The sequence below is a fragment of the Ostrea edulis genome, chromosome 2, assembly GCF_947568905.1.
Source record: "Ostrea edulis chromosome 2, xbOstEdul1.1, whole genome shotgun sequence".
Taxonomy (NCBI): domain Eukaryota; kingdom Metazoa; phylum Mollusca; class Bivalvia; order Ostreida; family Ostreidae; genus Ostrea; species Ostrea edulis.
The window spans coordinates 97,059,385-97,074,348 of NC_079165.1; the positions used below are offsets into that span (position 1 = coordinate 97,059,385).

Sequence of the window (14,964 nt, forward strand, 5' to 3'; positions counted from 1 at the left end):
ATATGATACATGTACATATACAAAGTTTGAATCAGATCTCTTCAGTGGTTTTCAAGATATGCAGTTGTAGAGAATTTTTGAGAATTGGTAAATTTTTGACAGTTTTTGCCCCTTCCCAAGGTCCTAGGGATGCAGAAATCTTAAAACACACACTTTATGCCCTCTTTGTCCCAAAGACACTTCATAGCAAATTTGAAAAGAATTGGTGTAGAAGTTATCAAGAAAATTTGAAAAGAATTGGTATAGAAGTTATCAAGAAGTTAGAAATGTTCAATTGTTAACACAACAGACGATGCAGTGGGTCCCCTTAGTGACCTAAAAAGGAAGCAAAATAGTGCATTCTGAGGGTTTGCTATCACAATAATTTTTTTCCTCATATCTCTGGGTGAAATTAAAGAGCACATTTATAACTCCAGATCACATGACTCAAAATTCACATTGTCAGAAGCCATTAATTTGTTTAAATACTATAGAAACATAGAAAAATATTGTGAAAATGTATTTCATAGCAAATCCAAAATGCTTGGTAAATGGGCATTGTATGATGATACAATTGACAGGTAGTTTGTTTAAAACCTAATACACATGGGAAAAAGAAATTCATTACATTGAGTTTATTTAGTTTCTTGGAAATTACCTTTATTCTTTAATATACATAATCTATTGTTGTTGTGGATGCAGAAGATGCACAAAGTAATTACAGGTGTAAATGATTGATTGATTGTATCTTATTCAACGTCCCTCTCAAGAATTTTTCACTCATATGGAGATGTCACCAATACCAGTGAAGGGCTGAAAAATTTAGGCCTATGGTTGCCACTTACGGGCATTGAGCAGTGAGGGTTCTTTAGTGTGCCACACCTACTGTGACATGGGACATCCATTTTTAAGGTAATCTCCGAGGACCCATGACATTCACATCTGATGCCCAGCATTTAGCAATGGAAGTGAATGTCAAGTACTATTTTATGTATAAATATGTAAAATTAAAGCATTCATTTTTTTTCTTCTTGCATTCCATATGCAATACATATTTAAAAGTGAAGAATTCTAATCAGTGTTGTAAATCACTTCATTGTCTTTATCTTACCATCTTCAGCTTCCCTGTACTGAAAGTAGGAGTTAAAATGGATCGTATTCTTTTCCAATCAGATCCATGATGGAAAAATAGTCCTTTGTTAACTGGAGATTGTGTCATCTTGAATATCTGCAAGCATCGAGTAAAAAGTGTGAACATCTGACATACAGTAAAATTGCATTGATAAAGTTTTCTTACAGATTATTGCAGCAATGCATTTCCACAAATTCCTAATTATCTCCCCGCTTACATTCATGTTTGAAATATGTGTAAAAATCATTGGGTGCAAATGAAATACAAATAGAAGATCCCATTTGGTGATTTTCTTTTCTTGAATTGGTTGTAAGGAGAGTTGAATTACAATGTAGACCTTATAATGAATTATTAAGACACTAATCATAAATGATTTTATTAGGGAAAGTGAAACTTGATCTGTAAGTTACGATTATAAAAAACTGTTTATCATCTTAAAGAACTTCAGGAAAAAAATTCCAGAAAAACAGTTGATTATTAAATATTTTTACAGCCTAAGGGCAATAACTTTGGTCAAAATAAGTCAATCAATATGAAACTCTAACTAGATCTGTAAGTCATCAATATAAAGAGACATATCAAATATTATCTCATTATCTACAATCACAGTAAAAACATTCCCTTCATCCAAGGATACTTTGTGCCAATTAAGTTTGTTCAAAATAGGTTCAGTGGTTCTTAAGAAGATTTCAAAGGAGGAATAATACAAATTGTCATATAATGCCGACTTCACCTTCAAAAATATAAATATCAGCAATACATTCATATTACTTTTCAGCTGAATTGCTTGTCTGCGTAGCTCAGTAAGTTAACATATCGATCTGCTCTGTGGTTTATGTGTTTGAATCTAGCTAGGGTTTTAATTTTTCTCAGAGTACTTTCTACTAAAACTGCATTTTTTAAACGAAATAAAAGTAAATACGAAACATTTTAAAATATTGTACATATCCTCCACTTTCCATCCATATTAGATTTCTCTGGTGTGTTATTCCTCCTTTAAATGTAACATAAAATTTTTCATAATTTTCCATTCTCTCCCCTTTGAAGGGGGTGTGGCCCTTAATTTGAACAAACTTGAATCCCCTTCACCCAAAGTTACGTTGTGTCAAGTTTGGTTGAATTGGTCCAGCAGTTTCTGAGAAGAAGTTAATTATGTGAAAAGTTAATGAAAACACCAATGTCAATGATGAAAAAAAAATTATCAGAAAAACTCAATTGAGCATTTGGCTAAGGTGAGCTAAAATAATTTGCAAAACTCTTCCCATGAGGTTCAAAAATATTTATCTGAAATTGTTCATTTGATTAAGAAAAAGAACATTTTTTATATGATCTTGTAGGATGTGTTTGCCTATGACTGTTCATCATGTAAACTATGGAGATAATGGTTCAAGTAGGAGGAACACCTCGAACTGTCCATTCTGCGAGATAAAGAGCTATGGCCCTCAATCATTTTATTCTCTCACAGAAAAGACAATTTTCAGCCTTTTTTCTTTTAAAAAATATTTTGGCCAAAATGGAAATGAATATCATTTCCCTACCCTTCTTGGTCTGTCCTGAAAGTGAGGGAAATCCTTCACTAAGATGTGCCTTAGTATCTCTGGATCTGCTACTGTGATTGTGGGAGACTTCCCGTACCATGATCTATATATATAATGAAAATCACACACATTTCTTCTGCATTATAAATAATTATAGATCTACATGTACCCTTAAGTTTTCTAATACATGTACATGTATACGGTTTGTACATAATATTACAAAGTGTATACATCATCCTTTGAATGATGCTGTTTAAACTATTTTAAGAACAAAACTAAGCAATACTTACAACAAGACTTTTGTATTCTTTATCTCTAACCATTTCTTCTCATATTCATCTACTCCCTGCAGAAATAATGGTGTCACTAATTGAAACAAAATTGTCAAAAATTATAAATGATAAACAAATGCTACAACACGATGGACAATGCAGCGTGTTGGTGGTCAAAAGGCCGAGGCAACTTAAGGTTGGTTGTTTAAATCTGATCGTAAATTTTTTGCTATTCTGTATTGCATTACAGGGTTTGACATTTACTTTTTTGAGCACTAGACCAGTCGGGCTACTTCAAATGATTTTTACTAGACCTGACCTTACATCCACTAGCCCCGACCAACTTTCCAGAAAAAAAACCCTGATAGATTCTCCATATATATCTAAATACTTAATTTAAATTACAAACGTTAAGTTCCAACTAAAATGTATTTAATTGTCTCAAAGAAATCTTTAATCTCGTCATTCAATTTGATGCTTTTATTTTCAAACACATTTTCTGTTTCTTTACGGAAATTCTTTAGTCCATTTAGAATAAAATGACCTCAACCTTTTTTTGATTTTTACTTTATAAGCCCTGCTTTCCTTTTCCTTTTTTTTTCCCTCTTGGGACATCTTTCCTTGAGGATGAGAAGTCGTATTTGTATATAGAGACATTCCCGCACACATTTCAACAACGAGAAATGGCTGTTTACGACGTAATTTATTAATTTGATAAACACTTTCTTATAAATATTTCATTCAATTAAACTGTTTTTAAAAAAATGAATTCAATTTATATCTATTTATCCGAAACATAACTTTACACACACATTAACATTGAGTAGATGTCGTAAAACATCAATTCCGACAGCGACTTATTTATTAGAACTAAAAATAGAGATTATGTCACCACGCGGTTCAAAATTGCTCTCAAACTCTTTGCAGTTATCTTTCTGGCTAAGAATAAAATATCTTCTGGTTTAAAGTAAAGTTTCTTATTTTTAACAAGACCAGTCGGACTAGTAAATCGACATTTTACCTGACAGGACCTATCATTTAGTAGACTCGGTCGGTCGGACGTGCCTTAGTGTCTAACCCTGCATTATGTTAATTTATTCATCTGAATTTTCTACCCTGCTATAAATAGTTGTTGGGAGTCCTATACATTCCAAAGGAATTGAACACTTTAAATCTATTGTGTCCCCACTCTGACTCTGGCCCAAAGGATTATGATTTACAAACTTGAATCATCACCCTTGCCTCAAGGGGTCATGGAATGATTATCATAATTAAATCTACACAACATGAGGATGCTTGCATATCAATTTGACAAGTCCTACCTTTGTACTTTTTGAGATGAATTTTTTAAAGATAATTCTTATACAGTAAACCTTGCTTAATGAGAATTACTGGGGACACTTTACTTACAAAAAATTCCTTATAATTGAGATTCCCTATATTAATTTTAGTGAAGTTCGTTATAAACATGAATAGGCACAAGTTTCATATACAGTGAAACCTGTCTAATTTGACATGCACTGGGAGAAAATATTTTTGTTGGATTGTGTGTCAGGATAAACAGTGTAAAAACAATGAAAGTATGAAATTGAAAATGATTGATTGTATATTGTTTAACGTCCCTCTTGAGAATTTTTCCAGTATGGAGACATCATTATTGCCAGTGAAGGGCTGCAAAATTTAGGCCTATGCTCGGCGCTTACAGCCTTTGAGCAGGGAGGGATCTTTATCGTGCCACACCTGCTGTGCCAAGGGGCCTTGGTTTTTGCAGTGTTATCCGAAGGACTGCCCCATTTAGTTGGCTCTTACAACAAGCAAGGGGGTACTGAGGACCTATTCTAACCCGGATCCCCATGGGAAAATTGATAATTTTCATTCTCATCCTCTTTTTAAAAACTGATAATGAACATAAGGGTTGGAATGCTCCGTGAAACAGATTGCATAGAAGTCGGATTTGACAGTTTTCACTGTATACACTTGTTTCAATATATAGTTCTGTTAATATTAACTTTAATATTTGGATAATCCAATTATCATATCATCAGTTTGTACAATTTCCTTTATCATAGATATAAATGTTGACTGGCAAACAGACTTCACTATAAACAAAGAAATTTTGAAATTGATGATTGAAACATGAAAATAACTTCCTTATCGGTTCTAACTGAATATCTTACAGGGTAAACTGATCGAAAGTCAAATGTGACCGTATGTCAAACAGGTTTTTGACATCTTATTGCATTGCTTGAAAATAAAAGACAGATATTAACTCTTTAGTTTCTCTTAGTGTTTGATTTATTTTATCAATAAATGTTATCATCTTTGCTTACTCTCCTCCATAAACAAGGTCAAGCAACATCTAAAGGTAACTTGTTTCATTTTCTCTTGTAATTCTAGTTTTATTGTTTCCAATTTTAGTCAACTTGAAAAAACAAGAAGTCAAAATCAGCGTTAATTTATGAATTGCATTAAATTACATCAGTGACAAGAAGAGACAACAGCCTACAGGGCATTGACAGATGAAGCAATGTCTTCTGCTATTGCAGCTAGATGACAAACAGAACGGATTTTCCATCTGGATAGCTGCCAAAAAGTACTCCGTTCCCCCAATGATATTTTAGAATGATGGGGAAAATAGCAGAAGTTGCCAGGTGGGGAGGGGCTTCAAAGCTTTCCAAAGAGGATTAATTTGAATTACCCCAAAAATGCAAAACAAAGGGTGGTACTTGGAATTAGGGTTTACAGAACGCAATTTTCTGCAATGTGCCTCGGACTTGGAAAAACAAAGAGGAAATAAATTTAGAGGTGCGGTGCCCTCCAAAATGTGGTGGCAGGTACTGACAAGAAGACACTCAGACTAATATCATTTCAAAGCCTATTTTTGTTCAATTAAAACTACCTTTACACTTTTATGTATTTTCTTTTTTAACCAAGGATGCAGCTTGATTATAAGTATCATTTTGTTTCTATCATATTGTTTTAGAAAGAAGTTTATTTCAATGACTTGCTCAAGAATATGTGTATTGAATTCATTGACTGTAATTCTGGGTCCAAGCCTAAAAAAATTCAGCTTTTGACTTAATATTGAATGTATCTTTCTCATGAAGTGCTGGCAATGTATGTACAGACCTGTGGCATCGCTGCTTTTCAAAGTGTGTGGGGGGAGGGGGGTGTATCACTTCAGTAAAAATATTACTACTCCACTACCATTTCCTACTGCCATAAATAAGTGCAACCCCAATTGGTATATGAAGATAATGGAAAAATTACATTGTCAAAAAGTGCCCCCTCCTGTTCTTACATCAATGATGTACAAATGAATTGTACAAGTTGCCAATATCTGCATTGATGCCACAAATTGCATACTCACAACGACTGTCATTAAAATATATTTCTGTTTGGTAATATGAATGTATAGAATTTGCAGATCTAAACACTGCAAAGTGAAATGTTGAAGCCTGGATACCCCATCATCATCCACAAAACCAGAAGTTAGACTTCATCACAACTCTGGTAAAAATGTGAAAAGTTTTAAATGACTACAATGACAACAACATCCAACAGACTGATTTTGATAAGAAGAGCTCACTTGAGTGTACTACCCAGGTGAAGAGCTCACTTGAGTGTACTACCCAGGTGAAGAGCTCACTCGAGTACTACCCAGGTGAAGAGCTCACTCGAGTACTACCCAGGTGAAGAGCTCACTCGAGTACTACCCAGGTGAAGAGCTCACTTAAGTACTACCCAGGTGAAGAGTTCACTCGAGTGTACTTCTCAGGTAAACTAAATAAAATCTTTCTGAACGATCTGTACCAGTTTGAAGATCTGGGGGAGGTGACCCAACAGAGGGAGAATTCCATCCACCACTGGGATCCCAGTCGCTTTCTGATAATCTTCAGCTTCCCGGCGCCTCAGCCTGTACCAAGGTAAAATTGAACAACTGTACAGCAAAGTAAAAAAATATACGATTTTCCATAACCATAACTAAATTTAAACAACTGGCAAATGTAACAATTTTTCAAAAGAATGCAAATTCATTTTTTTTCTTCTGCCCAACATATAACCTTGGCTTATATTCAAAGATTTTCCTTAACATCTATTTGTATGTAAAACTTTGATCCCTATTGTGGCCCCAAACTACCCCCGGGGGCCATAATTTTTACAAACTTAAATCTGCACTATGTCAGAAAGTTTTCATGTAAATGTAAACTTCTTTGGCTCAAGGGTTCTTGAGAAGAAAATTTTTAAAGATGTTCCCTATATATTTGTATTTATAACTTTGATCCCCTATTGTGGCCCCATCCTTTCCCCTGGGACATGATTTTATCAAACTTGAATCTGCACTATATCACTATATCAGGAAGTTTTCATGAATTTAAACAAACTTGAATTTGCAGTATGTTAGGAAGCTTTCATGTAAATTTGTACTTTTCTGGCACAGTGGTTCTTGAGAAGGAGATTTTTAAAGATTTTTCCTATATATTTGCATGTAAAAATATGATCCCCTATTCAAGTATTAATTGTGGCCCCATCCTACCCTCAGGGTAGGGGTGTGCATTGCTCAAGATTTTCCGATACGATACGATACAATATTTTCTGATGCGATATCCGATATATTGGATATACAATGTAGTTAAGCATTTTCTGAGGTAAAATATCAAAATTAAAAAAAAATGAAGTGGTTTTTAATATCTTTTATTTCATAACAAAACAAACAATGACAATTAAAGTCTGAGGAAACTCCAATGTCACAATGTAAAAGCGGGGATTAAAGTCTGAGAAATCTCCGATGTGTCACAATGTTAAAGCGGGTATTAAAGTCTGAGGAATCTCTGATGTGTCACAATGTTAAAGCAGGTATTAAAGTCTGAGGAATCTCTGATGTCACAATGTAAAAGCGGGTATTAAAGTCTGAGGAATCGTGTTCCTGTTAGAAGCCATTTTTAAATTATGAACTTCGATCCCGACTATTAAAAGGGCTATTTTTAAACCCGACATTATATCATATCATATCGTCGAAACACCGTATCGTATATCGCTGGACAGGCGTATACCGGTACATTTCGATATATCGATATATTGATTCACCCCTACCTCAGGGGTCCTGATTTTTACAAACTTGAACCTGCACTATGTCAGGAAGCTTTCATGTAAATTTGTACTTTCCTGGCCCAGTGGTTCTTGAGAAGAATATTTTTAAAGATTTTACCTATATATTTGTATGTAAAACTTTGATCCCCTATTGTGGCCCCAACCTACTTCTGGTCTAGTGGTTCTTAAGAAGATTTTTAAATGACCCACCCTATTTATGCATTTTCGTGATTATCTCCCCTTTGATGGGGACATGGCCCTACAGGTGAATAAACTTGAAAGCCCTTCACCTAAAGATACTTTTTGCCAAGTTTGGTTGAAATTGGCTCATGATCAGTGGTTCTGGAGAAGAAGTCAAAAATGAAAAAAGTTTACAGACAGACAGACAGGGCAGACGCACAGAAGACAGACAACAGGCGATCAGAAAAGCTCACTTGAGCTTTCAGTCAGGTGAGCTAAACAAGAGGCCCACAGGCTTATCGGTCACCTGAATACTAGTGAAAAAATATCACTACTTTCATGTGCTATGAAATCTAGAAAAAATTTCCTGTTCTGAATATCTAAGCTAAATTCTAATGTTCAGCAATGGTATAAAACAAGATGTGTTCTTAAAACTTCACTGCCTTCAAAAGTGCATACACTGATGAAAGGCTTTAAATAATAGGTGTATTAACATTAGAACATAAAAACATATGACTAATTTGGATTCATCCTTAAGTCATAACCCTGGGTTTTGATTGAAATTCACCATTTTTTGTACATCCTTTTCTGCTATTCCTAAGTATGTATTTAGATTTTTATACAGTATCAGCAAACTTACACATAAATACTATATACTAAGTTTGGCCCCACCCTGGGGTCAGAACCCTTACTCTGGGGATCATCAACTCGATCTACAATATTGGTAAAAGACTACCTGCTCTATCCATTTAGTTTCAATTTAGTATCAACAGCACTAAAGAAGATGTTATTTAAGTGTTTTACATAACAAGTTTGGCCCTGCCCTGGGGTCATAACCTCTACCCCGGGGATCATGAAATTTACAACTTTGGTAGAGCCCTTCCTGCTCTCCCATCAACATGCATTTAGTTTCTCTTACACGTGTGCGGTTCTTGTGAAGAAGATTGTCGAAAATTTGTCAATTTTGGGCAGTTTTTGCCCCACCCCTAAGGACCCATGGGGTGAAGGAATCCTGAAATTTACAATCTATGTCCCCCCTTGTTCCAAAGATGCTTCACACCAAATATGAAAAGAATTGGAATGATAGCCATATCAAGAAGAAGTTAAAAATATCTATTGTTCACACATTTCATAACTGACCATTTTGGCCCCGCCCTGATACCAAAACCCCCACCCCTGGGATCATCAAATTTAAAATTTTGGTAAAGGACTACCTGCTCTTTCTAAATATCTATTTAGTTTCAATATAGTATCAACAGCACTAAAGAAGATGTTATTTAAGTGTTTTACACATAAATACTATATACCCAGTTTGGCCCAGCTAGACACCACTACCCCGGGGATCATGAAATTTACAATTTTGGTAGAGGCCTTCCTGCTCTCCATCACCATGCATTTAGTTTTTCTTACACATGTGCGGTTCTTGAGAAGAAGATTTTTGAAAATTGGTCAATTTTGGACACTTTTTGCTCCACCCCTAAGGCTCCAGGGATGCTGGAGACCTGAAATTTACAATTTAAGTCCCCCTTGTCCCAAAGATACTTCATACCAAATTTGAAAAGAATTGGACTTGTAGTTATCAAGAAGAAGTTAAAAATGTTTAATTGTTAACGGACGACGCACGATGATGGATGACAACCGATTGCAATAGGTCACCTGAGTTTACTAAAAAGTTAAACTGACTTGAAATATTTGTAACATGAATTCAAATGCTGTTCCACTGAGACAACAAAAATTCAGCTTAACATTTAGAGACAAACATCACTAATAGACAACTACATTGTAAGTATTTGTATTCCTTGACAGAATGTGGATTTTGTATATATGTATTGAAAATTCAGAACATGTATGATCCCGTATATCACGGAACATGAATCAGTGCCAGCTAAAGTAGCAATGCCACCTGATTCAAATACATTTGTAAGGAAAGCTGTATCGATCGATCATGCTGTTCATTTCCTTGTCAGATATTTCTACGAAAATTCAAGTAGTTGTGAAAGTCCTTGTTCTCAAACGAAAACAAGGAAATTTCCTTTACCAAGCCTGCTTCAAAAAGATATAATCTGTATCATCTGTGTGGCCTGGAAGTAATAATAAAGTAGACAGCATGTTGTTCTCTGATAATACCGATATATTCTCTTTCATCAAAATATTGTTTCCCCACATACGTCCTTAATACAAGTAGGGACAACTAGGGAGGAGCTCCCCCAATACTCACTACACCTGGTATTACCCCATCAGAAAATGAACTATAGATGCACAAATAACACAACATTGCTAATGCTTGAGGATAGAAAACACACAACTTGTTAAATACAAATCATATCAAACCATGGGAGGTTCTATATAAAGAAATCAATGGAAAACAGAAACTATTTTTAACCCCCCCCCCTCCAATAAAAAAAAATTCCTTTTTACAGGTATTATAAATTGTCAATACTTTTGTTGTTTCATGGGGGGGGGGGGGGGGGGGGGGCACACATACATGTATATAGGTTTACAGACCAAAACACGGCAAAAACATTCACTCTTTGATAAATTGCAAATGTGGTTTACAGGGCTTGAAATTAAAATTTTATGTCACCAGTCCATTATACCAGTGGGTATAATTTCAACCAGTCCACAGAAAAATTTACCAGTCCACCAGAGTTTTCCAGAAATAAATATATTTCGTTAATGTTATAAAATAAAATTTAATGGAATTTAATTCGATATGCCTCAGACTTGTAACATTTATGTGAGATTATTTCATTAGCAAAATCATAAAGCTATTTGAAATATATATGAGTTGAATTTCCGTATATGTAGGCAGTAATCCAGAGTTAACTTGGGTTAATTCTTCTATGATATCGTTTCTTCCCAATTACACTGGCCACACGGACTATTTCTGTTGGATCAAATATAATCTGACATAAGCTGATTTGATAGTGATAACATCCATGTGAGATCAGGAATCATATATAGGAGTGTATTTTATGTACTAATCCCCCCTCATCTAAGATATATAAAAATTAACTCTTAAAATATATTATACCCTAACTCTAGACTACTTTGACTAAAATACTCACAAACAATACATGTATTTTCTGACTCAGTTTCATATATATATTTAAAAATCATTCTCTTTTATCACATTCATATTTTCAGTTTTCAATCAAGCAATGTTGCCCCAAACTGGACTATTGAACTGTCTATTTTTGCTGTTAATCTATAACCATAATTTTGAATTACAAAAATAACAGGTGTTTGTACATATACCATGTACCTGTAAATTACAGATAAATCGTATATGTATATAAATAATATATACAAAACAAATGAATTTCAGTTAGGCCTAGATAAATAAATTGTGTGTTTCCGGTTCCCCGACCGACCCTAAAATATATGAGCCGACCCTGAAAAATTTATCCGCCAATATACTTCCCGGAAGTAAACAATTCCGGTTTCACTATTAGAAATCCTAATCTCGATCATTAATTTTCCGTGTTTGAGAAAATATATATCCTATACGCACTCAGCTCACCTCGGAAGATTCGTACCTCATACTTTGATGTAGGTAATGGAATCAGCCGAGGTTGGCCGAATGATACTATATGCATTAATCAGAAATGTTCAGACAGCGATTTCTCCGGGAAAAATGGCATCGTGCTTGCCTTGACAAGCATATTACTGGTAATTACGATAGGAAAATACAAACATCAAGTGGGAAAAAACTTGATGACTAAAGTAAACAAGAGACCCAAAGGGCCACATCGCTAACCTGAGTTACCTTGGCCCATATCTGAAGACTTTCTATATATATTTGCATGTATTGTACAACCTTAGTCCGTATTGCAGGGCTCGAAATTAAAATATGCCCGTCAGTCTGTGACTGGTTAAAAGTCTGGCGGACTGACTGACATTTGTTTTAGTCAGTCCGATGGGACTGCTTAATTTTCTAAAGCATCATTTTGGAAAATATACTTTAACATGAAATTTTATACACATTTGGCATGCTTCAATCTGTAGATCTATCAGACGAATCTGATTCGTAAGTATAAATCCCACATTTAAGTGTTACAATATTTTCTGAGGCATAATGAGTTAAATTTCATTTTAATAACATCAACTAAATATGTTTAATCATTTCTGGAAAACTCTGTTGGTCTGGTAAATTTTTCTGCGGACTGGTTGAAATTATACCCCATCAGTCCGGCTGGACTGGTGTCATAAAAAGTTAGCTTCAAGCCCTGTATTGTGGCCCCAACCTACCCCCGGGGACCATGATTTGAACAAACTTGAATCTGCACTATGTCAGAATGCTTTCATGTAAATCTCAGCTCTTCTGGCTCATTGGCTCTTGAGAAGAAGATTTTTAAAGATTTTCCCTATATATTTCTATGTAAAACTTTGATCCCATATTGTGGCCCCAATCTACCCCCGGGGGCCATGATTTGAACAAACTTGAATCTGCACTATGTCAGGAAGCTTTCATATAAATTTCAGCTCTTCTGACTCATTGGTTCTTGAGAAGATTCAAGAAGATTTTTAAAGATTTTCCCTATATAATTCTATGTAAAACTTTGATCCCCTATTGTGGCCTCAACCTAACCCCGGGGGCCATGATTTGAACAAACTTGAATCTGCACTATGTCAGGAAGCTTTCATGAAGATTTCAGCTCCTCTGGCCCAGTGGTTCTTGAGAAGAAGATTTTTAAATGACCCCACCCTATTTTTGTGATTATCTCCCCTTTAAAGGGGGTATGGCCCTTTATTTGAACAAACTTGAAAGCCCCTTACCCAAGAATGCTTTTGGCCAACTTTGGTTTAATGTAATTGGCCCAGTGGTTCTTGAGAAGAAGATGAAAATGTGAAAAGTTTACGCCGACGCCGACAGAAAACGGAAAAATTTTGATCAGAAAAGCTCATTTCAGGTGAGCTAAAAACAATGAATCATTGTTTAGTATTTTTGAGATGCATCATGAAGAGCCATCTGATTGGCCAAAACACTGCAAAACTACAATATCATGTTCAATGGCCAAATAAATCGCATTCCAAAAACACGTAGCCGTATGTCGTTCAGGGCAGTATTTCTGTTGGTGACTTAGCTGGATTTGAAATGAAATATTTAGAGTTTATTTGTGAACCGAACGTTGACCCTACATTAGACGCAGGGTTATTAGTGGCAGCTGAATTGGTGACCAAAAAATCTATTGATGTCTTCCAGGTTTTTTAATGTCGAAAGGACGAGCATTTCCAAATTAAGAAAAAAATGTCCAGGTAGCTTTTCCATAACTATGTCAGTGTAATATGCATTTCTTAAAATAGTTTTACATGTACACAATGTGCTTTAATCCTGATGTAAAATGTCATATTGTCAAAGTTGAATTTTAAACAATAAAATGTTAAAATAAAATAAAATGTTTTCCCTACCTACCTACCTACCCTATTTTTTTTCAGGCTGGAATAGGAAACACACTATTTATTTATCTTGGCCTTAAGAATTATAAATTTTCCTGTCCTTTTCTTCCAGATAGCAAAAATCATCAAAGTGTGAGCTGCAGGCAATTTCACCATGCATGCTTGGGGGAAAATTCAATTATCAGTGTTTAATATATTTACAGTCAACAACTAGGGCCTAATTAAATTGCCCCATGAGTTTTGAACAACTTTTTGATAATTTTCGAGGAAATTAAATGCATAATTTCACCTACTTTGCTATGTCATATATTATTCAAAACAAGAATCAGTTGTGATGTGAAAATAAAGTTTGAAATTTGCTTTCACGGAATTACTGAATTTTGGAGAAATCAAAAGAATGCTTATGAATTCCAAGGTAGCCATTAATAATTTTGCAAAAGAATTCGCCTAGTAAGTAGTAAAGACTAGTTTACCATTTTGAAATGTAACAAATATATGATAATCATGCATACAGACTTTAATCGAATGCGAGTCATGACATAGAAGAAGCGAGACGTGAATACCCATGTTAATGATGTTTGTGTATGTAATATACAGATATAGGTATAAAGTAAGTGATGCACTGATGCATCAGTAGATCTACATCCATCAGTGATGGTTTAGGAAAACATAAGAGCTAGGGCCTATTGTAGAAGAGGTTCGATGTGATGTATCTTACCATAACAGCAAAAATAAAATGGTCGACAATCCTCCTAATAGCAATGTCCACGAATTCAACAAACAGCACAGGTGCAACTCCATTCTAAGTCACCAGTAAGTGGCCTTTAATTATGCCGATACTTTCACTTTCAAATCGGAAATGGTATGACTATATACAGGAAAGACACGGTTCACGATTGATGAGAGAAATTCGAGGAAATACAGATAACATCCTGTCACACCTTCACAAGAGAAATATTGTTTTAACTTTTTCCACTCTTACAATTCAGTAGGCTTATCAGGTGACCATAATGCGATCTACTTTCGTGCAGAAAATATTTTTAAAACTATTTTTCTTTTTTACCACATTTAATATACAATGTATATAGTTTTACAGATTGGTGTTAGATAAAATTCTGCAATATTATCATAAGTATATGCATGTATATTTGTACAATTTTAGTAGGTCATGTATTAAAGTTAACAATTAATTAACTGAAACATTCCCTATCAAGTTGGGTGTTACACAGGGAGACAATTTAAACTCCCCAAATATTTTAGTAATATTATGAATGGCAACGTACAACTAGATGACAAACTAATTCATTGTTTAATGTATGATGTGGTTTTATTGTCTCAGTCACCTCAATAGGTCTTCAACAAAATATCGACT

General features: G+C 34.7%; 1 protein-coding gene across 1 annotated transcript in view; it reads right to left on the reverse strand.

The window, feature by feature from the left end:
• Nucleotides 1-14,599, reverse strand: part of LOC125680583 (cytochrome P450 3A9-like) — a 30,486-nt gene extending 15,887 nt beyond the window's left edge. The window contains exons 1-5 of the mRNA XM_048920264.2: nt 14,311-14,599; nt 6,735-6,837; nt 2,940-2,995; nt 2,650-2,752; nt 1,091-1,207 (exon numbers count right to left, since the gene is read on the reverse strand). Coding sequence (XP_048776221.2) covers nt 1,091-1,207; nt 2,650-2,752; nt 2,940-2,995; nt 6,735-6,837; nt 14,311-14,393 — 462 coding nt within the window. The 5' untranslated portion in view covers nt 14,394-14,599. The remainder of the gene's footprint in view (nt 1-1,090; nt 1,208-2,649; nt 2,753-2,939; nt 2,996-6,734; nt 6,838-14,310) is intronic.
• Nucleotides 14,600-14,964: the final 365 nt, after the last annotated feature.